The sequence below is a fragment of the Macrobrachium nipponense genome, chromosome 7, assembly GCF_015104395.2.
Source record: "Macrobrachium nipponense isolate FS-2020 chromosome 7, ASM1510439v2, whole genome shotgun sequence".
Classification (NCBI taxonomy): Eukaryota; Metazoa; Arthropoda; class Malacostraca; order Decapoda; family Palaemonidae; genus Macrobrachium; species Macrobrachium nipponense.
Window position 1 is genome coordinate 27,260,717 of NC_061109.1, and position 22,942 is coordinate 27,283,658.

The following is a 22,942-nucleotide window of genomic DNA, read 5'->3' on the forward strand; positions in this document are numbered from 1 at the left end:
TCTCTCTCTCTCTCTCTCTCTCTCTCTCTCCCCTGTTAGCTGTTAGTTTCATTTTTAGGTAATATCATTTTAACTTTTTGAAGGGTCTCTTTTGTATTAAATTACGGATCCAAAAGTTTTCTGTACGCTGCTTATAATGATGATGTTTAGTGAAAATAATTTAATAGCCACTATTACTGTTTTCATTAATAATTTTGGTGCAGTTTTCATATACTATAAGGAGTCGCAACCATTAACTTAAAGACTGAACTGAAAATAGAAACCAGTTAAAACATTCAGTCTCCTTTACTTACATAATGTCACAGGTGACACAAACACTCAGACGCACCAATACCGAAATCGCCCTCGAAGCAGAAGGAAGAGAAGGAGAAATATTAATAAATTTCAGAAGTGGCACAATGCTTGCCCGCATAATCAACAGTTTCCGTTTGATAGCCCGTGCGAGTAAGTCTCTGTTGTTAATGGCTATAGTCATGCCAAAAAGGTGACAATAAATCCCGGGGGATAAAAACAAACTCGGAACTGCGACGCTAAGAAGAAAGATGATTGTTTCTTGAAGTCAATCTTCATCTGACTTCATAGAAAATAATTACCGTTCTCTGCTGCCTGAGGCAGTATTTTGTCCGCGAGATCTCTCTAGTCACATTCATTTATGTGACTCGAGCCGAGGCCATAAATTGATTGGAACTGCAGCTCACTGTGCCACCATCTGAGAAAGCGCCACACATTTGCGGGTAGTGATGTCATTCTTGGAATATCGCCTTAACTCATTTCATATGTTTTGAAATATCATCAACCTAGTTATAAGAGAAATGATTTACATAACCAAATGCGATCATGGAAAATGAAGCGTCGGTTAGTCAACTTCGTTGTTCTTAGAAATTTGCTGTCATTTTTGCTTTAAGACAACTTGTATATTTTTCATTTGTATCTCCCGTTAAAAACCTATATTTCCTTTTTTTTCAGGTAAGTGGAGGATACTACTTTGAGAAAAGTTGAGCGCATGCTTCCTTCACCATGACAGAAAAAACAAGTGAGTGCAAGGGAAATTATTGGTGAAGATTTTTTCTCAGTACCGTAAATTCTGGCTGTGCATACAGGTAGTTTGAATCCGGGTGCTCTGTTTTATATTACATATGTGTCAATCAATTCAAATTTTGAATGGTTTCCGTCGAATATTTTGCCGGTCTGTCCGACCGAAGCCAAAAAACTAGTTTGCGTGTAAATTCTTGTTTGCAAAATTGATAGAAGTTCACGAATTTAAAAATGAATAGAAAGAGCGAGCCACTGAGCTTAAGTGTTGTCGTTATAACACTATTTGACAAGTGAAGAGTACGGGGATTTGTGGCTAGCTGCCTTAAGAATACTGTATCTGAAGTCAAAGGAGTATCACTTTCATATCAGGTGCTGTACCTGAAATCAAAGGAATATCATTTTCCCATTAGTGACGAGGTTGATTCCAGATTTTGTGCAGCTGCTCCAGTTCTCAACCAAATATTTTTGAGTGACGTTGCCAGACCTGCGCCATGCGCCGTGCTCCATCGATATTGAAATTGCTCGTTACGGAGGCGTTGGGCAACTTTCTTGGTCTACCGACCGGGGATAAACTAATTGTATATATTATGTTCGCGTTTCTCAGAAGATTCACCGTTTACTAGTTTAGCATTTCGTGTTTTTATATATCGTTTTAGCCCATAATTTCACATAGTACTTCTGAGTTCAACATGCTGGTTTTGTGTCTCGTCAACACACATGTTTTCGTCAGTCAGTTTTGTCTCCTAGGCAAATGATGTGACCTTGTTGGGAGTAATATTTCCCGCAATGAGAGCAGAATTGACACGATCTGATTTATTACCAATTATACTTACTCTTTGACATCACTAGCTAGTAAAAGACCTTTTATATGTTATAGTATTAGTAAGCTTTATTCCTCAGAAAGCTTACAAAAATATAAGATGTTTGTGGAAATACGAAAAAGACAAAGAATTTTAGAGAATAAGTAGTAAAGTTAATAAAAAGAAATTATTAAAACAACAGTAATTAGTAGGAAAATAAACCTCGGAACGTACTGTGCTTGAGAGTACCATTCAAGCCAGGAGCTCAAATCCAAGACTGTGGAAGACTGGTATCGAGCTATAGCACAGTGTAAGGTTTGATCAATATCAGAAGAATCCGTTATGTAAAATACGAATTAACGGAAGTTAGAAGTAACTAAAACAATGAGCCTTGAACGATCAGTACTTACATTCCAATGTTGGACAAGGGAAAAATTGTTTAGGCTCCCGGTGTTTCCCTGTTGGTATGATTGCATTGTTCATCAGTAGCTAAGGATGTTCTCAACCATGTGCATGCGTTTTGTACTGATCAAAAGAAGAAGGCAGCAGCATGTGTGTAAGGTTTTTAAAAACATATTTCTTAACATATTTTGTTGCAGCTTTGCCGCCAGCCGCATATTGTTAAGAGTATTTTTTCCCTTATTATCTAATATTGCCATCATTTTCTAAACTCTCAAGATCTCTGTTGTAGAGTGAGGACTCTTGACTTCATGGGTCATGCGTTTTCGAAAGTAAACGTGCAAAATCGCCTTCCATTGGATCATTTCAAAGCAGCTCGAGCCAACTTCAACGTTGTTCCTTATCGTTTCCAATGCAGCTTCTACTTAAAACTTTGAAAGTGAATTACCATGCATCGTTAGCATCTCTCTCTCTCTCTCTCTCTCTCTCTCTCTCTCTCTCTCTCTCTCTCTCTCTCTATATATATATATATATATATATATATATATATATATATATATATATATATCATATCTTATCATATCATATCATATACATATATATGTGTCTGTATATACATATATACACATACATTATATATATATATATATATATATATATATATATATATATATATATATATATATATTTATTTATTTATTATACAAACACTTACATACATAAATGATCCTCGGTAATTCTTCTCTCAGTAATCGTTGTGACACATGCAAATATGAGCCCGAGTCCATAGCAAGTGGGATTTTGTAGGTCTCATGCAAAAATTAAATCAATAAATAAAAAAAACGCAAGTTTCGACTTTCCTGAAGCAGAGATTTGCTGAAGAATAAATCTCATTCCTGTACCTTGGTATTACATGTTATATGTGATTATCATTTTCACATTATCTTGATCAGGTTCGTCTTTCAATTGAGCGTTTTTTTTTCACTTCGTCCCCAGAACCTAAGCTTTTCTTACTGTCTCATTTTTTACATTCTTTGTACGTGACAGTGCCACCTACGAACATTCCTTTCCTCGTTATTTGGCAAAATTAACACCACAGCTTTTCGTAGGCTTTCTTTTACCCATAACTCTCTTTACTTTTTATCTTTTTTCACATTATTTTGATATCATTTGCTTTACTTATATTTTTAAGATAATACTAGTATTCTCCCTTCCTACCACCGATATTAGAAAATTGACAAGACCTATCTATTCTCTTCTTCGCATATGTCAACTAACTTTTTATTTCTCAAATAAATATCTTGGGTTTGCAACTGTACAGCTTTCTTGCTTTCTTTTTCTGCCAAACATCATAGGTAATGCTCTCCAAAGACACCTTGAAATCCTGTCAGTGACGTCACCACTCAGTTTTCAATTTTGCCCGATAGCTGACTCGCTGGGAAGCAAGGCATGTCGACCCCAGAGGACCTTTTACTCATATTATGGTCACAATTCAAAGTTTGGTTAAGTGGGATTAGGTTTGGTTAGTTCTTAGCTTGGGTTTGGAATGACTCTTAATTGGGTGCTTGAAAGACTTTGACCGACATACCGCTGGATTAGATTTATTTTTATTCTTAACTTTTTGAAGAAGCTATTTATATTATCCCTACAACCCCTTCCAAAAAGTCTTCCAGTCTGCGTACGAAAGATATCTTGTCTCTTCCAAAAGAAAATAACAAAGCCCTCAAATTTTTTCTCTCATAACCGGCAGGTATATCGTCGCAAGTTTAAAAATCAATGGTTTCATGCTTTGTAGGTTACGGGTCTACAATTACGTGTAAGCAGGCGTTAATGGGCAATAAAGGCCTCGGGTCAGGCAGGTAAGTTGCAAAATCAGAGACCGCATAACTCTACCCCATGCTAAGAATGCCGACGGGAGAAGCCAAGAGCTCCTTCCTTGCCCCACGCTTGGAATTCTAAAAGCTTAAGAGAGCGTCGGTCCTTACTTTGGAATTCAGTACACCATCGTAATTTGGCCGTAGAGAGTCGTCTTTGGGAACTGTTTTACGCTTCTCCTAGGCTACAGGCTACGCTCAAGGAAGAAAAGAGCCTCTTGGGTAGAATAACTAAGGGGGAATTTCGCTGCAATGACACTTTTGTCCGATTTTGCTTGGATACTTTTTACTTTGATAAAGATTTTCTTCCCAACCAATAAGGTCACGTTGAATTTCTCTTTTTTATCTGCTGCTACGTTTCTCTGCCTCTTGCATAGCTATCTATATATATATATATATATATATATATATATATATATATATATATGTATGCATATGTATATATGTAATATGTATATAGATATTATATATATATATATATATATGTAATGTGATATATAGTATATATGTATATATATATATATATATATATATATATATATATATATATATGTAGTGTGTGTGTGTGTGCGTGTATTTTTTTTTCACCCATATGCCTTTTCCCCAATGAAGAATGATTACAAAGGGAGCCCCCCCCCCCCCCTCATGCGGTGCACTGTAGGCATTACTTAAGATTCTTTGCAGCGTGCCTTCGGCCCTTAGCTCCAACCACTTTTCATTCCTTTTACCTTTTACTGTACCTCCTTTCATATTCTCTTTCATCATCTTACTTTCCACCCTCTCCTAACACACGATTCATAGTGCAACTGCGAGGTTTTCTCCTATTACACCTATCAAACCTTTTACTGTCAAATTCCATTTCAGCGCTGAATGACCTCATAGGTCCCAGTGCTTGGCCTTTGCCTAAATTTTATATTCCACTCAACAAAGGGAGCCCCTTCCCATTCCTAGTAGGTATTTGGAGACGAGGTTGTGGGATCGATTTGGTTTTCCTGACTTCCAGCTTTTGCTGGGACACACTCATAGCCGAGTCGATTGGGAGCGGTGGGCCGGGAACGAATTTCGCCCCTTTGGAGTGCCAGACCAGTGCATTACCACTTAGCCCTGCCAACTAACCCATACGTTCACACACACATAGATATTATTTATATATATATTATATATATCTATATATATATATATATATATATATAATATATATATATATATATATATATAGATATATATATATATAATTTCCCCCTGGGGGGAAATTTGAAGCTACCGGGGGGGGGGGGGGGGGGAAATAAATAATTACACTACCTACTAACAAAAAAAAATCTTAGATGGATTTTCTCATATCCTTTTATTTGTTACTAACTGCTCTCTATGGCTATGCGGTTAGTTGTTGCTAACCGCTCTCTATCCACTTTACTCTGTATCTATATGTTTATCAGTATATTTGTACATTTGAAAAATAATGAGTAAATAGTCACAGTGTGTTTTAACTACTCTTTCCCTCATACACTTGAAGGGGGAAATGTGGATGGTTGAACTGGGTGCAAGGGGGAAATGACAGAAAAAAGTCTGGGAACCACTGATCTAGAAAACAAAAATAAATCATGATGGTAAGGGAGAGGCTGAAGATGATTAGGCAGTATGTGCCTGTCATTCAGTTTATTTTCAAAAGCTGCCTCCTTATACTGGAACTTTGACCAAGAATATTAAGTGTTCTTTAGGCAGACTTACGGTTGGTGGCTTATCAAATTCTATCTATATCTGTATCAATAACTATAACCACATATGTATACATATGTGTATATCTGTTTCAAATTTGAAGTTAAAAGCAAGCTATTGATGAGTATTTTGTAGTCATTGTCTGTCACGGATAATCAGTTGTTTTAAACGGTTTTCCCCTAAGGGGTGTAATGCCGCCAGTGCACCCCACGCCACGTGGTCTGTGCATTGCACAAGGCTTTACTTAAGGTTCTCTGCAACGCCCCTTCGGTCTCCAGCTGCAAACCCTTTTAATCCTTTCACTCGACCTCCGTTCATATCATGTCCCTTCCCATCTTGCTTTCCTTCCTCTCGTAACAAATGTTTCATATTGCGACTGCGAGGTTTTCCTCCCGTTACACCTTTCAAATCTTCTACATTCTCAGTTTCCCTTTCAGTGCAGAATGACCTCATAGGTCCCAGCGCTAGGCCTTTGCCCTAAATTTTATATTCAAATTCCGGTAGATGCGGTGTCCATACGTTAATCGTGGAAGGTAATGGCGTAGAGTGTAGCAACGAATCATCGAATCATCCAGATATACCTTTGGGCTTATATTTAGAAATACTAGCAGCAGCAGCAGCAGCAGCAGCAGCAGCAGCCTCTGCTGTTGCTTCCCTGTTTGCTTGTTTTTTCTTTTTTCACAGCAAGAGAATTAATTTTGTGGGAGTCGTTAGAGAGTTAGAAGGGTTAGGGAAAGGACTCTTAAAGCTGAAAGCCAGGAGCTTTGCTCCTTTGATATTTGAATGGGAGCGAAGACAATGGGAAAGAGGTACAGGGCAATGGAAAGTGACTGACGGACGGAGTGCGAAACACACGCACATCTGGTAAGAGAGTCGGTAGCTGGAAAGATAGTCGGACTGAAAAATGGGTAAGACACTAAGTTAGCATGCCCGCGCGCGCGCACACAGACGCACAAACACACAAGTATATATATATATATATATATAATATATATATATATATATATATCTATATATATATATCATACATACATACATACATACATACATATATATATATGTACATACATACATACATGCACATAAATAATTATGGCATTTTATCACTTATACACTTGTGACATTTTTTTTGTTTACAAATTGTAAGCCACAAATATCGTTTAATATCTAATTCATCATACTTTGAGAATAACTCGGCACCCAAGGTTATTAAAATTGGTGCATCTACTAATATCTTAACCTCGAGGCTATTATATATAATAAATGAATTATTACATCTGTGCCAACCAGGATCCAAACCTGGACCATTGACTTAGAAACAACGATAGACAGGCAATCAAATAAATCACTAGAGATTTAGATATTATTGCCGGCCGAGTATGTTGGTTGAAAAAAGTAAATAGGTTGTGCCCACAAAGCAATGAGCGTCTTGGAGAAAAGAATTCCGTAATAAAAATCGTGTGTAGTGGTTAGAGGATTTTCTCCATTTCAGTTTTATTCACAACGACTATTCGTCTGTGAAGGAAAATGAATGTCAAGTATCCACCTAAGACATATCTTATTAAAACTGTCAGGTAATGTACAATTACGACTATGTATCTGAGAGTACTTACAAATAAACAATGAATTTGCAGCTGTATGTACGTAGATGTTTTTATTATCTTTATTTATTTATTTTTTGCCTCCTGCCCCAGAAGAGGAAGGTTATATCAACTAATAAAAAGTTATAGCAATGCTTTTTCCACATACGGACAGCCCTCTTAAATTCTTTCAAAGGTGCCTCAGACATAACTCCAGCAAACTCATTAAATCGGTTTTATCAAGCACAGGTCTCTTGAATTAGGTTGGATTATAGAAGACAGATTATTTCTAGAAGACAGATTAATTTAGAAATACAAACATTTTGGCAGAACTCCCTGTCACGTATCTTTGAAGCTTTGTTAAGAGTAGTGGTCAATGGTAAAGAAAGTGCGTGCGTAGGGGGCGTGTTTACCATTACAATACCAAGCTGTGTCTACATCACCAAAGTGGTATTGCCTCTATCTGAGTTACGGTGGTTTCTTGATGTGGGCAATATATGCTCTCTCTCTCTCTCTCTCTCTCTCTCTCTCTCTCTCTCTCTCTCACTAACATAAAATGTGTATGTCATTTGCTCTCTATCTCTAATTCAGAAGTGCTGATCATCTTCACACGTCTTTTGACGGAATACAGTTAACTTTCATTAGTACAATTCCGATGGATACATCAGATTCACGTTTCATTATTTTACCCATTTTTTAAGTTTTCAATTACATTTGAAGTTTTCTTAGGTGTTTTCTCGGAGAGCATTCTAATCAGTGTCTTATTGTTATATTCCCGTTTTCATTTTCCTTCAGAACCTTCATAAGTTTATTGTAATTGAGACCACTTAGCGTTCATCCACGATCTTTTCTTACCGTCTTTGCTTCTGTCCTGCTTGAATAATCTTAGGAAGTCGATCTTCTTTATGGCATTAGGGGATCAGTAGCAAATAATGAGAACTACTAGATAAACGAAAGTCAAAAGAAATTGGGTGTATAAAAAAAACCGGGTTTAGTACAAGTATAAATGTATTGTCTGAAAGATATTCCCACCAAACCACCAAAATACAGTGAAAGTAACGCTAGATCTTGGATATAGGCGGTGCAAATCTGGATACCACGGCAGAAAAGATAAGATGGTGGTCCTCGAAAGGAACAACAGACAATAACTTGAGAATTTCTAATTCCCAAGGGACGGTTCTGCGATAGTCGCAGGCCATAGGGAAATGAAACTTTTGAAAGAAAGCCAGTGATTGCCATACATAGGAAGGAGGGTGACACTGCTTGCGTGGAAAGGTATGGAAAGGTTGTAGATGCATTTAAAACCAATTATCACGTAACACTGGGAGTCATTAAGATAGTGTATCTTAGCTGGAAGTGTGGCATGAGATTTGCTCATCAGGAGGCTTGGTTTTATGACAGTTCACTTTACTAATCTTTTGACTGCACGACTTCGTCTGCTTTAGATTTGTGTTGCACAGAGCTACAAAATTTTACGAATAAGCAGACGATAAAGTTGCGTAAGTCTCATTGATAAGTATGCTCAGTAAAATACTCTTTGAGAGATCATTGTTGCATTATCTAGAAATTCTTGTTTACACTTGGAAATCTTTGATTACATTAGCTATCGCCCGCTAAGCTATAGGCGATTTACCATGTCAGTATGGTGTAAAGGGGATGGCTATATTTTCATAGTGTTCATTCTCTCACATAGACATGCTAAACTAGCCCCTTTTTTTATTTATTTATATTTTTTCTCGGTACCCTCTCTGGACAGATACATGTTCGTTGTGAAGAGTGAAAGCGTTACTTTTATGGGGCACAGATGCTTTGGCATTGAGGTAAGGGTTACATCAGTAAACAATCACATCCCACTTTTGGACTTCACATTTCATAACTGACTTGAGTTGCCAGGTTGTTTGATATACCTTAAGAGCTTCTCAGGTGAAACGGGAAGTAGCGCTGTACTTCATTCGAAATATTCCTTGCGGTCGTTCTGTCCCTTATGTTATAATCGTTATGTATAGTAAAAGTGATCTTATTCCTCAGATCTGTGCGTTGCGGTGCTAATATAATGACCTAATACTTATGAATTGTGGATGATTCGACGTTGAAGTTATTCTTCTAACCATTGTGAGTTCTATTCCCACCTGGAAGTAAGAATTTCGCCAATACCTTTTTTTTCGGATTTCAGATCTTTATGCTAGTTGCAATTCGTTAAAGAAATGTTAGGAATTCCTTAGATTTTCATAATTTATCAGCAAATTGCAAATATAAAGTTGTGTGTCAGGTAGACAGTGTTTTAATTTATGGTACTTTTAGTTTAGGAGATAACTACTACGACAGTAACGTTTGGTGATTAAAAACTAACTATTGCTGTTCTGAAATGATTAAAATAATGATAAGAGTTATGTCGGGTATTTGGCGTTTTGATGTTATTTTATAGAATGTTAGTATAATATTCTTGTCGTTTTTAATTACTTTTTATGACTTACAATTCGTAACTGTTGATATGAAAGCCCCTCGTATAATGCACGGACGAAGACAAAAATTCAATTATGACAGGAACAAGAGTTGAAATGTACGGAGTAATAATAATTATTTCTACTTATATATTTGATATAAATACATACATACATACATACATACATACAGACGTATATGTGTATGTATGTGTGTATATATATATATATATATATATATGAGTGTGTGTGCGCACTCATTTTTATTCATGTATAACACAGTCCTAAACCTGCGAATTATATGGATATTCCTTTTCTAGCGGCAAAAATCGGGCACAGCATTTTTATCTCTTGGCCCCCTTGCTACATTTACAACTAAACTTATTTTTTTTTTTACTATTCAATGGTTCGGAGAAATAATAGGTTCACGATTCTATAGTGACTCCCTTTCAAGCAATAAAATAACTTGAATCATTCCATGTCTATGTTTGCCTCCAAGTCGAGTGGTAAATTATGATTGGTTTTCCCTTGATATTAAAATGCCGTGGCCTTAATAGCGCATTTGAATTTCCTTTTTAATGTTCATCCCCTTGTGACTGTTCTGTCGTCCATCTGTGACGATAACAAAAACCTTCCAGGCAGACCTTTTAAAATGCTTCAATGTTTCAAAAATGATGATCATCTTACGTTTGATCATCTGACAATTCTTATTGTAAGATGATTAGTTAAAGGCCAGTTATTTGATTTTACTTTTGATTCTACATTCACTGGGAAGTGTCTGTTACAACTTAGCATACACAGTGATATTATGTAATGTTTAAGGAGAGTACTCAGTTAGTTGAAAGTTTGAGTCATTCCAAGTGTTTCTCATCGACATCAGATCATTTTTGCGAGTGTGGTTTTTCCTCTCTGCCACAATTCTAAAAACGGAGAGTGAAGTTGAGATCGGGGATTTTTGTCACATCTAGAAAAAGGGCAATCACAATTTCTGACTCGAAAGCTACTCAGGAAGATGTCAATTCAGGAAGAGTCCCGGTGGCACAGTCTCGAAATGCTCATATCCCGTTATGTGTCTTATTGACTTAATGATAGATTTCATCTCTGTTCACACACTTATTCGAATATTTTAACGCTTGTTTCGTGGGCGGGAATTTTTATTTCATACTAATGTTGTAGGTAACGGCGAAGATTGAAACGCGTCCAAATAGTTTCTGTAATAGCTTTGCGAGTGACAGAGGTACTGGCTGATATACTAAGCCTAGTTTAAGAAGCTAGACTACAGACAGAATCCACTGACGTTTTGCATCAGTAACATGCGAATGTAAAAGTCACTGTATGACAGTAACGTATGACCAACCAGCTGAGAGACTGACAGATTTTCTGATGTTCATTTTTAGACCCTAGGTTTATTTAGAACTGAAAAGATTTCCTACTGTTAGTCAAAAAAGACGTCTCTTCAGCAAGGAGAAAAGAAAAGTCAGACAATTCAGACCATTTTTCTTGGTCGAAAAGTTCTTGAAGAAATGTTTTGAGGTACTCCCCCGTGGAAGCATTTTCATCATGCGTTTGTCGTTCTATCAGCCTAGTTAAGCAACGATGCTATTAGACATTGCTTGGATGATTGACCAAGAAGAAATGCCAGACGTCGTCGAAACTTGAAGCTCCTCGAGCATCCTTGGGGGTACGGCGTTGGCCAGTAACCTCACCGCAAATAATTGCTATGAACCGAAAATATATAACCTTTAAGAGCCACAACTGTCTAGTCTAAACTTTGTTTTTGTACATATACTCTTGAGTCGAAACTCCCTAGATAGAAGTTGTATTCTATTAAGGAAGCTGTTTAAATATTGTGGTGTTTTCACAATACGACAGCTTGCTTATTAGAATGCAACCTATATCTAAAGAGTTCCGACTCAAAATATATGTACAAAAACACAGGCTATGAGCACAAAATATGCACAGAGGGATGAAATAACAAGATTAATGTGGTCGAATCTCAAATATTTAGGACAATCATATATACAACTCGACAGGTTCTGTTGAGTTGGAATGTAGTGGAAGACCAAAGTAAAGAAAACTAACAGGCTGAGTATGATATCGGAACCAAATAGATTGAAATTGAATTCTAATGTAAGATTATACATGTATGGCACGATCTGTATTGTTACATGGAAGAGAATTATCACGGGAAGACAATGAAAATATACACATGCAGAAGGATGTGTCAAAATGAACCAATTTTTAAGAAATACTAGGCATCAGATGACTGGATAGAATGAGCTGTGATACTATAAGGGAAATTGCGGAAGATCATTATGCAAATGAGATAATAATAAAAGGGAGACTGAGATGGCTTGGGCATGCCCTTTGCACAACTCCCAAGAGAATATCACCTGATGGGGTGAGCTTGGCTTCTGTGGGAAACAGGAGTGTTGAACAAGAACAATAAGAATGGAAGCTAGGGGAAGAGTGAAGATTTGCGGAAAACAAAACACAGGATAGACATGAATGAGACTGATGAAATTTCAGAGATCGATGGCTTCCCTTGGTGTTGGAGGCGATTATTATATATATATATATATATATATATATATATATATATATATATATATATATATATATATATATATATATATATATATTATATATATATAATATATATAATATATATATATATATATATATATATTATATATATATAGATATATGTATGTATGTATGTATGTGATGTATGTTTTTAGCTTTGAGATCTAGTTCAAGCAAAATGCATGCAACTTACCTTGGGATAACACTATTGTGGCTTTAGCCTTGATTTAGGTCAGGTGAAAACATATACAAAATATGGCGGAGGGCCTTCTTTAGAAATGGGAGGGAATAGGTAAACTCTTAGGCTTTAACTTAATTAATTATATTTACAATAGAAAAACACACAATAGAAGAAGAATTGCGTAATTGGGACTGGTAAACAATGGTCCCGAAACACAGGATGTCAGATGAAAATGATTGGGGTATCCTCGAAGAAACAAAAGGGAGCCATCTTCGTAGGACATTGTAAGATTGGGAATGTAGTGGATGCCACTGTACAAAAAGTGATGAACAGATCCACAGCTTACTAACCCTCATCTGTCTTTGAAAACACCAAGGGTTACCTAACCGAATACGGTGGTTTATTAAGTAATTGAGGAATCGCACAGAGGGTGCTTAAATAGAACTCGATTGCGATAACTTGGGCTTTCAACAATTAAGTTACACACTTCACTTCACTGAATCATAAAACAACATCAAATAATAGCAATACAGGTGTCACCGTAGGTCTTTTGCAGTGTGAAAGGAAATGAAAAGATTGACAGGGACGTGACTGGCTAAGAGAACCTCTGTTCTGGCACTTTACCTTCCTTCATCAATAGGTGGATTCCTCATCCTCAGGAGGGACACGTGAGGGGAGGGCAAGTGAGTAATAATCACAACAAAAGTGACTGAAGCCCATAACAGCCACGTGTATCAAGGGCAGCTCAAGAGAACAAGGGAGAACGGTAGTGTCCCACTTAATCTTCCAGCATCTTCTTTTGGGGGATTGGAGTTTTCGTGACCACAGGTCAATGCAGGGTCTCTCATGAGGACATGAGGTCACTGTGGCTCGGGTCTTCAATATGGCGTTGAACTCAAGGTCAGTTCTATGCCTTCTGCCATCTGGTGCCTTGGGCGAGGATTAGCGCTCCCTCCGGATCAGTGCCTGAAAACCAAGGGGATTAAAGAATTATCCTTCAAAGGTAGTTGTGAGAGAGGTTTGTAGGTGTGAATTCTGTCTACACTTTGGACAATGGATATGGATTTAGGGAGTATCAAATCTCTTACATTGAATATTACCTTATATACCGGGAGGAGTAGAAGGCATGCGAGAAGTTTACCTCATTACAATATAATATATATATATATATATATATATATATATATATATATATATATATATATATATACACACATATATATATATATATATATATATATATATATATATATATATATATATATATATATATATATATATAAATGTTACATATTTGGTTGAGTTTAGATAGATGACATGAGTATCGATTTAGAACATAGCTTTATGGACCATTTACCTAGAGCCAAATATATAAGGAAACGTAATAAGAGAGATGACTTTCCTCCTAATTACATTTAAACAAAATGAAAGGTCACCATGAAAGCCCATATTTACATTATAATGAATATTTCACACATTTCAAGCAGGAGAAATAAATCCTGACTGATATGCAATCCAGTCAAACAAGTGCAACAATAATCGTACGATAAAGTTTACAATGAACTGGCTTTACGAGTGCAATAGAAATTTTGCGCAATGTTAATGCAATGGACGGGCTCGTGAATATATCGAGTCGAAGTATGGCAGTCGGTTGCAGAAGCAATCTTGCTTAAAGCAAGGTTGAATTAATCATCTTCTAAGGCAACTTCTCAACAGGTAGGTCAGTGACAGAAACAGAGGAGACAAGATAACACGCAACGGAGAAAATCCAGTTGCAATATTCACTATTGCAAGGTAGATAATTGGTTCAATAGGTCTTCCATGAACAACTGCAGGGCGTGCTTGTAGGCCAGGTCGCTTGTGACCTCAGAACCGTGTGGCGGTGTGCTAAGCAAAAAAAAATAAAACTAGCAGAAAGGAGAGCACAGGGATATAGGTCTTAGGGACAAGGATATAAAGTGACTGCTAGAATAGTATGCCTATCCTCCACATGATTAAGCTAATCCTGCTACCTGGCTTCACCCTATCTCGCATCTGCGTTCAGAACTACCACTTGTGAGTGAGTCTGGGGTCCTCACTGTACTCCTTGTCTTACTGTCCTATCTTTAAGGGAAATTGATCCTTAGCGATTCTTGGAGTAGATGCGGTGGTGGTTTAGTATTTGTAATAATAATATATGTATGTGTGTATGTATGTTAAACGTCAGAAATTCTTTCTTTTATACCACATATTTAAGCTAGAGCGTCTATTGCAAAATGTTAAAACGGCGACGCATCAGTGTTTACACACACACACACACACACACACACACACACATATATATATATAATATATATATATATATATATATATTTATTTATTTCATCAGGATCGAACCCATGTCTTTCATTCGGAAGACTAAGACCGCTGCCAGCCAAGCAACACAAGTCATAAAAGATGTTGGAACCTTATGTACAGTGGTACTAGGGTTCCATCTTCTTTTATGACTTGCTTAGTTGGCAGTGGTCTCGTCTTTCAATTGAAAGACCTGATGTGAGTCAGGTATTTATTTCTGCTTCTCACGTAATTTTGAGTGGATTATTTCTATATACATACATACACCCACAAGAAGGAAGCCAGAAAATTCGTTTGATATCAGTTTCAACATATCCTTGGGATATTCTCAATGAAATCAATATTGAACGATCTATGTGGCTTCATTTTTATGAAAAAAAAAATCATACATGCATAAGTGACAAATTCATATATATGTAAATATATCTATATATATATATATATATATATATATATATATATATATATATATTACATATATATGAATTTGTCACTTATGCATGTATGATTTTGTATTTTCATAAAAATGAAGCCACACAGATCGTTTAATATTGACTTCATTGAGAATATCCCAAGGATATGTCGAATATACATACATACATATCTATATATATATATATATATATATATATATATATATATATATATATAAAATATATAAATATATATTCCCTTTCTAAAATTACAACTATAATCCAAGGACAGTTGATGATTCAAGATATTTATGGTCTGAAAGTAATTCTTATACCAACTAAGTTGTGTGCTTGACTGAAATGTCTGGTGGTATGTATAGGGCCACTACAACATTATATACTGAATGAAATGAGGTTTATTGACAGGGCCACCAGTGTTAGTTTTGCGTTGCTTCAAGTGTCTGAGTCATGTGGTTATCCCAGATTAGCCATCTCCGACTCCACTAAATAAATACCTGCTGCACCACCACGAGCACAAACAACAACAGTACCTTGAAGAGGGGAGGACATGAAAGGGGGCGGTGGCAGCGAGGGTGGGGGCTCAATAAGGGGGTGCCAGCCAGGTGTCAGGGCGACAGTGTCTGTGGTGGCGGTCGCGGGATGGGTGCTAAGAGTTAGGGCCGCTTGTTGTGGCCTCAACCCCACGAGTTATTGGTTGACGACCAAAAGATCGTCTTTCTCTCACCAACGAAGCGTTCTCGTCCTGTGGCCAGGACGGGTGTCCCTTTAACCTCTCGTCATCGCGGCGGTTAGTGTGACGAAGGATCCCTTTTCCTTATACCATAGGAAGAGACCTGAGAGATCGTCGTCGTCGTCGTCGTCCTCGTCGTCATCTCCCAGCCGAATGGTGGTCTTTGTAGCAGCATCAAGTTTAGCGGCACCCATGCAGTGTTTGGCGGAGCCAAATAGTTCTTCCTCCGGTGTGCAGAGCGAAAAAAATATTCTTCTTCGTTGCTATTACTTCTATTTAGCAGCCACTGAAAACTCGCTCTCTCGCTTTGTCTAGTCCGCAAGTTCCTGAGGATGGGAATCTGTCACCTCTGCTTGATGATCGTGTGAAAAGAAATTGTAGGCACTCTATTTATAGGTAGATGTGTCTTCTCGTATGATGTAAGGAAGGACTTCCGTCTGTTTTATCTTTTTTTTTCTTTATTTTTTTATTTATTTTTTTACTATCTAGACGTAAAGAAGCAGATTGGAATCACTATCCAAGAAGTGTCGCGGCCAGGAACACCAGTTTACGCCCATATATAGAGTACCGTTCATCAAATCGCGAAACTTCGGCAGTTTCACACTGTATATATCCCGGGAGAGTTCCGTTTTAGTTATTCATTTAATATTTTTTGTTGTGATTTATTGAAACACATGTTTCGTAGAAAGTATACCTCTTAATCCTCAAACGAGTGGATTAGGGTAGAAAAAAGGTGATAATTATTCGGTATGTGAAACCAAAGGGCTCTTCACCTGACAGACTCTTCAATTAGAACCACCTGTGATTAATATCCTGTGCCTTTGCTGACCACTTCCGTCTCTGGGACGGTCCCAGCGGGGGAATCTCTTGTTCATCATTCTGAAGGTTTTCTTCCCGGAAAACTTTTGGAGGTGGCTCCTTTGGTCCTGTATCCGCCCTCATGGCTTTCGTCAACATCCAAAGCAATCTCAGGTGAGATTTAGGGAGTTACTTTTATTGGCCATAGACTATATTACTTAATTTTGATATTCTCTGAGAATGTGGTTTCTGCTATCCACACTTTGTTATTAATTAGTTTCAAAGGAACCAATTATTTGTTCTAGATTTTGAGGTCCGTATACAGTTGCCTAAATTAGGATACTAGCCAAATGAAATGTCTGGACTTACCTACTTATATTTGCCTGCGGTAAGAGTTAATGTTTAATGATATTGATTTGACTTGAATATGTTGCCCAAATTATTATTAGTGGTGTTTATTTTGACGCCCATATTCAGTTGCTCCTATTGACTTTCATTGGCTGTAGCTGTTAATTGGTATTTGATATAATAGATTTTACTTCGATGGTTATTGCCCAAATTCATTTTCATAGAATACATACAAAGAAATGATGTTCGGCATACCGTGAAACTACTGTGAAGTGAAAATCTACCATAATGTAAACTGGTATATATTGTATAGACTTGTCTTTCGTACAGTTCTTCATTGAAGTAAAAGGTTTCTTGTCTGAACAAGCGAAAATTTCTATATATCTGTACAGTAGACATTTTTTTCTGTTACTGTGTATCTTTAGGTTGTTCGTCACAGATGTACGTCATTCAGAAGTAATCAGTTTTTGCATTGATTTTGATGTCAAATTTAGTCGCCTAAATCAAAACTTTTGTCAGGTTTGTTTGATTTATTTACCTCCGTGTAATATTTAGCGAGGTCTTTGTTTATTCATATTCGTTAAGTAAGCAATAAATATATGTAAATGGTAATCGTGGAAAAGTCTTGCTACAATTTCCGATTTACTTAAAAATGTAATTTAACTCGCTGTCATCTTGCAGCAGGTGTTATTTGAAATCTCAAATCATGAGTCATTCTTTAATTTGATAATCTTTTTGTGAGGTGTGTAGGGTTATTGAAATTTTTGTTTAAATCTTCATCTTTTCATATAAAAGATTTCCCTTTATTTCGATAGTTTTTCAGGTAAGTGAACATGAAGAGAAAAAAAATAAACATCGACTGTTCAATATTAGGTCACTAAGCTGGTTCTAAATGTCAGAGCAACATAAATTTCCCCCACAAACATGATACCTTGTTTGCCTATTTTATTGAGGGGGTGCAGATATATTTTTAGTTTAATCAACTACATATATCAAGTTGAAACCATTATTGGACTGGTAATTGTAAATCATAATGCTTCCTCTGTTGAAGATAAATGTTTTCATTACTGATACGTCTCATTCTGTCGAATAGGCAACAAAGAAGGTGTTTAAACAGTGCCAGGCAAGATTAATTGATCACTAAATATAACTATTATGTGTGGGGTCAGTAGTTTTATATCATAGTTCCTTCTGTTGCTGTAGGTAGATGGTGCATTACACCACTAGGTTGTTGTTACTGATATGTCTTCTATGTTTTGGAATATCGAACAATTAATATTGTATGCTATGGTAGTTTCCTGTAGTACTAATTCCTTGTTGGATAAAACCATTACGTTGGAATATATTGTTACAACAGTAGCCAGTATAAGTAGCTAATTAATTAAGGGTTTAGGTGTTAACCACCAGTACCGGCTCTGTTGTACGTAGAGGTTGCTTTAAAAGTGCGCTTGGGTATTAAGATGTGTTTTTCAATGAAGATGTGGCTGATGCCATACAAGCGATTTTGTTCATTTGCTATCATAAATGAACTTCTATTCCCGATATTAAGTCGTCAATGTTTTCACTCTTTTTCAGAGTTAACAGGGCGGCGAACAACACTGAGACGTCGGGGTTAGTTACGTACGAGGAAGTAACAGTTTTGTGTATGAAATTTGCCACAAGTAGCAGATTTGACATAGTTGACTAATTCGATTTGGATTTAGCTGACCCATTTCTCTATGTGTTCTCCTAAAGAGAATAGTTGCTAGTGGTGTAACTAATGCTTTTTTTTTTAACTAGATGGTTTCATATTTTCCCTAAAATAAAACTTGTACATAGTTGACAGAGAACATTTTTATTTCTGTTTAGCATAGCGCCCTTTTATATTAATAGATGTACTAATCACATACCTAGGTATGAAATCTATAGGTCACAGTTATCAAAAGTCACTAAATATCATGCCACACAATGACCTCTTAACTCTCCGTTTTCTTACTATTTTCTCAGCAAATTTTGAGCTGGAAACCTTGAAATGCGGGAAAAGACAGGGAAGGGGCGACTGTTTTTCACGGCTTCGTGAACCCACGTGAAGAGTCGTAGACCCAAAGCTTCAGCCTCCTTCGTAGTGCAGAGGAAAAGCATTGGAATCTAAGGCTTCACTCTGGGTTTTTATAAAAAATGAAAAGACAGTTTTTCCGTTCGTTTTCTGTGTCGCATTTCAGTGTTGCAACAGACGTGATAGGGAGGTAATATACCTTCAGGTATACTTGTGAATGTACATCTGAACAAGGGTTACTTACCGGTATATCTGGACGTGTAGATGAAGAAACCCAGTCTTTCGTTGATACTCTCGTTCAGGTGGACTTACCAGGTATACCTGTAGTTGTGTCAAGTCCCTTACAAAATATTATGAAAACGAGAGAGTTCATCATGATGTCGTTAATATTTACTATGACCTAGGTTGTTGATTTGAAAAGGCTTTGCAGTTCATGTAAAGAAAATTTTTCCTAATGCTGCTGCATTTTGATTGGAAAGCAATTTTTATAACCATTCTAAGAGCTATTTACCCAAACCCTGCAAAGTAGAAAGTGTGACGTTTAACTTGTTGAAGAAACTAGGTAACTAGGATTCTTAACCTGAGGAAATTTGTTTCGGTCATAACTGTGGTGTAAATAATGAGTTCATCTAGACGCTTACTTTTTACTCAAAAGCTACATCTCCCATTCTTGCCATAGCATAATGTATACAATGTCGGATGACAAGGATAGAAGTAAGCTTCAAACACTTGTCATTCGCATTGACTTTCTTTCAGGTATTCTTGATGTTTACTCTAGTCACATATTTTCCTGTTTTGCTAAATAATTGTCAAGGATAAATGGACAATTCATTTTCAACTGTGGTGTTTCATCAGCTGAATATTCTTTGTTTTTAATTTACAGTGGTATCACAAACACCAAAGTATGGATTATTTTGCAGACGAATGAAGGGTAATGGACACTGTCATAAATCATAATTATTATTGCACTTTTGGCAAAGAGATGTTCAATTGAAGCTTGGTTAGATTCAGAGCCTTATATTAGCTGTCAAATCCATATTAGAACATTATCTCTTCTTTCATTATGTGCAGTATCGAGGTAATGTAATGGAAATGATCTGTGTCTGTTTCTTCAACAAGACCCGCCTGCCAAAAAAAAAAAAAAAGTTAGATATGACAGCCAAAATTTTAGTGAGTATTTTAACTTTTAGCTTCCTTGCACCAAAGTAGGCCTTTTAGAATTTTTATATATACACCTTTCGGATGCTTTACTCGTACCACATTGGATAATTGAGCTCTACCTCCTGTTGTTATTCACATTCTTTTATGATGCTGTAGGCAGTAGATGTGGGTGCTGTAGCTTAGTGATAGATCACCCGTTCCCATTAGTGAGATCCATGGTTCGATTCCTAGTTCGTCTCCACCAGACAGCCCAGTCTTAAATGAGCACCAGGGTCAACTGGGAGACAAAGACGGAAAAAAACCGCATTCCGACTACATTATCCATGTTACTCTGCAAGACATAGATCCAACGTCGGTTGATGGTATGGGACCGATTTCGATTTTAACACATTAGATCAAATATGATTAAACTAGTTGTGTGATGTATATGTTACTTTTAAAGGTTATCTTTCTTTTTCGTAGATATATATATACAGCTGTTACCAATGAATTAAGCAATGTAACAAACAAATGAAAAGTTTTTTGGAATAATGAAGCTTAACAGTGTAGTAGCGAAGAATAAGGACAAATATTACATTATTTTAGATATTTTATGGATAACAAGAAATGGTAAATCTTTCATTCAAACAGTAAGATATCCGACTTGTGTTTAGAAATGTAACAAAAAACACAATTCAAAGGAAAGTAATTATTTACGTGAAATTATATTTGCCTTAAAACTTTTTATATGAAAATAGACATTGCCAAATATTTTATTACACAAAGTAAGTGTTTTTTAGGTTATTTCCCTCCAAAATAACGTGCGTATATGTAATATATATATATATATATACGTATAATATCACGCAGGCGTATCCAATTCCTTAAATCTATGTAGTATATATATATATATATATATATATATATATATATATATATATATATATATATATATATATATATATATATATATATATATATATATATGTGTGTGTGTGTGTGTGTGTGTGTGTGTGTGTGTGTGTGTGTGTGTGTGTAAATTTTTTTCTCGCAAATATGCTCCGGCCAAGATTCGAACCGACATGTTTGGTTTAGAAACTGGTAAATGATCGACTAATTTTGAAATTTTGCAGTTACCCACGCGTGATAATATTGAATAAAAGTCGACATCATATTATAGCTTCTTTCTCAGTAGTCGAATGGTCGTCAACCGTCAACCGTGTATTTCAGTTTCTAAACTAAAGGCCGAGGTTTGAAACTTAGCACGAACAATCCCTTATCAGTTAAAATTACATTTTGGTGTAAGTAATACCAGGGTATAATGAATTAATATTCATACTTACATATGTGTATTATGTATATACATTATATAATTATCATATACAATATATAATTATATATATATATATATATATATATATATATATATATATATATATATATTTATCTATTATCTATAAGTTGTGGTAAACCTAATCATTAAAAAGAAAATAATTTTAATGATTTTCAGGTTGGACTTACTGTCTTTTGAAAGGGGAGAGATGTAATTATATTTGACCTTCAGTACTGTTTATAGATAAGATAAAATGAGAGATTGTCAGTTATCCAAAACTACCAGATTTACTCATTTTTAAATCGGAAGGACGTAAAACTTTCTTTGTTAAATGGGAGTGCATGATGAAACAAATTAATAGTACTTATAAAGTAAATAACCAGAAAAGTGAGAACGTAAGACAACAGGAACTCGCTCTGCGAATCATGAATATGGTCCAGCCTACAGCTTAAGACCTTATTAGAATATATGTAGGAAGTTGGTTTATTTTTCATGAATAGTGAATAAGATGATCAAGACTTCGGCTTGTTATCAAGATTGTTTTGTACAACAAGTGTTACCACATCTGTGGTAGAGTTGACTGCGTGGAAATATACGGAATTTGCCTGTTTAAAGCAAAGGAGCACAAGATGTTAGATACTCTATCACTTCTATCTTACTAACGATATGGTCTAGATAAAGCAGTCATATTGAATCTGCGTCAATTGTACCAAATGGTTTTTGAAAGGGAAATTTAAACATTGAAACCCAAAACTTTGCCTTTTGGATCAAAAGCAAGGATGTTATTATGGCCGCGCAGTTAATCTACCATGAGGCATATGTGGGACATTTTGGTTTTCTTGGTCGAGGTTGCTCAGTGACGATAAATAAACTCTATCTTTCACAAACGCCACTTGCTCTTTGTTTTTAGACGTAGTGACTTGAAAACATCAAGCTCCACTGTCAGGTACGCTCTCTCTCTCTCTCTCTCTCTCTCTCTCGTTTAAAACTAGGATCTTATCTGATAGATCATAAATTGACCTGGCACACTTGGTAACAGTCTCTTCATTAGCTATGGATCCATCTCGAATCTCGGACTAGAATGAAGTAAAAGGTCCCATCTGTCAAATCCTTTTGTGCCTTTGTTGACCTAAGCTTTTAATTCAAGTACCTGGTAGCCAGATAGCTATAGTGGGTTA

General features: G+C 36.2%; 1 protein-coding gene across 5 annotated transcripts in view; it reads left to right on the top strand.

Moving 5' to 3' along the window:
- The window catches only part of LOC135217483 (uncharacterized), an 817,028-nt gene that overhangs the window by 579,094 nt on the left and 214,992 nt on the right, over window positions 1–22,942 (top strand). For 2 of the 5 annotated variants that reach the window (XR_010315146.1, XR_010315147.1), the window contains exons 1-2: window positions 15,975–17,082; window positions 18,832–18,867. Coding sequence is in view for 2 of the 5 variants with exons in the window: in XM_064253402.1 (XP_064109472.1) it covers window positions 18,832–18,943 (112 nt within the window). In the remaining 3 variants the exon portion in view is untranslated. Of the gene's footprint in view, window positions 1–15,974; window positions 17,083–18,831; window positions 19,073–22,942 lie in introns of those variants that run through there. The other 3 variants (XM_064253402.1, XM_064253403.1, XR_010315144.1) reach the window with 2 other exon arrangements.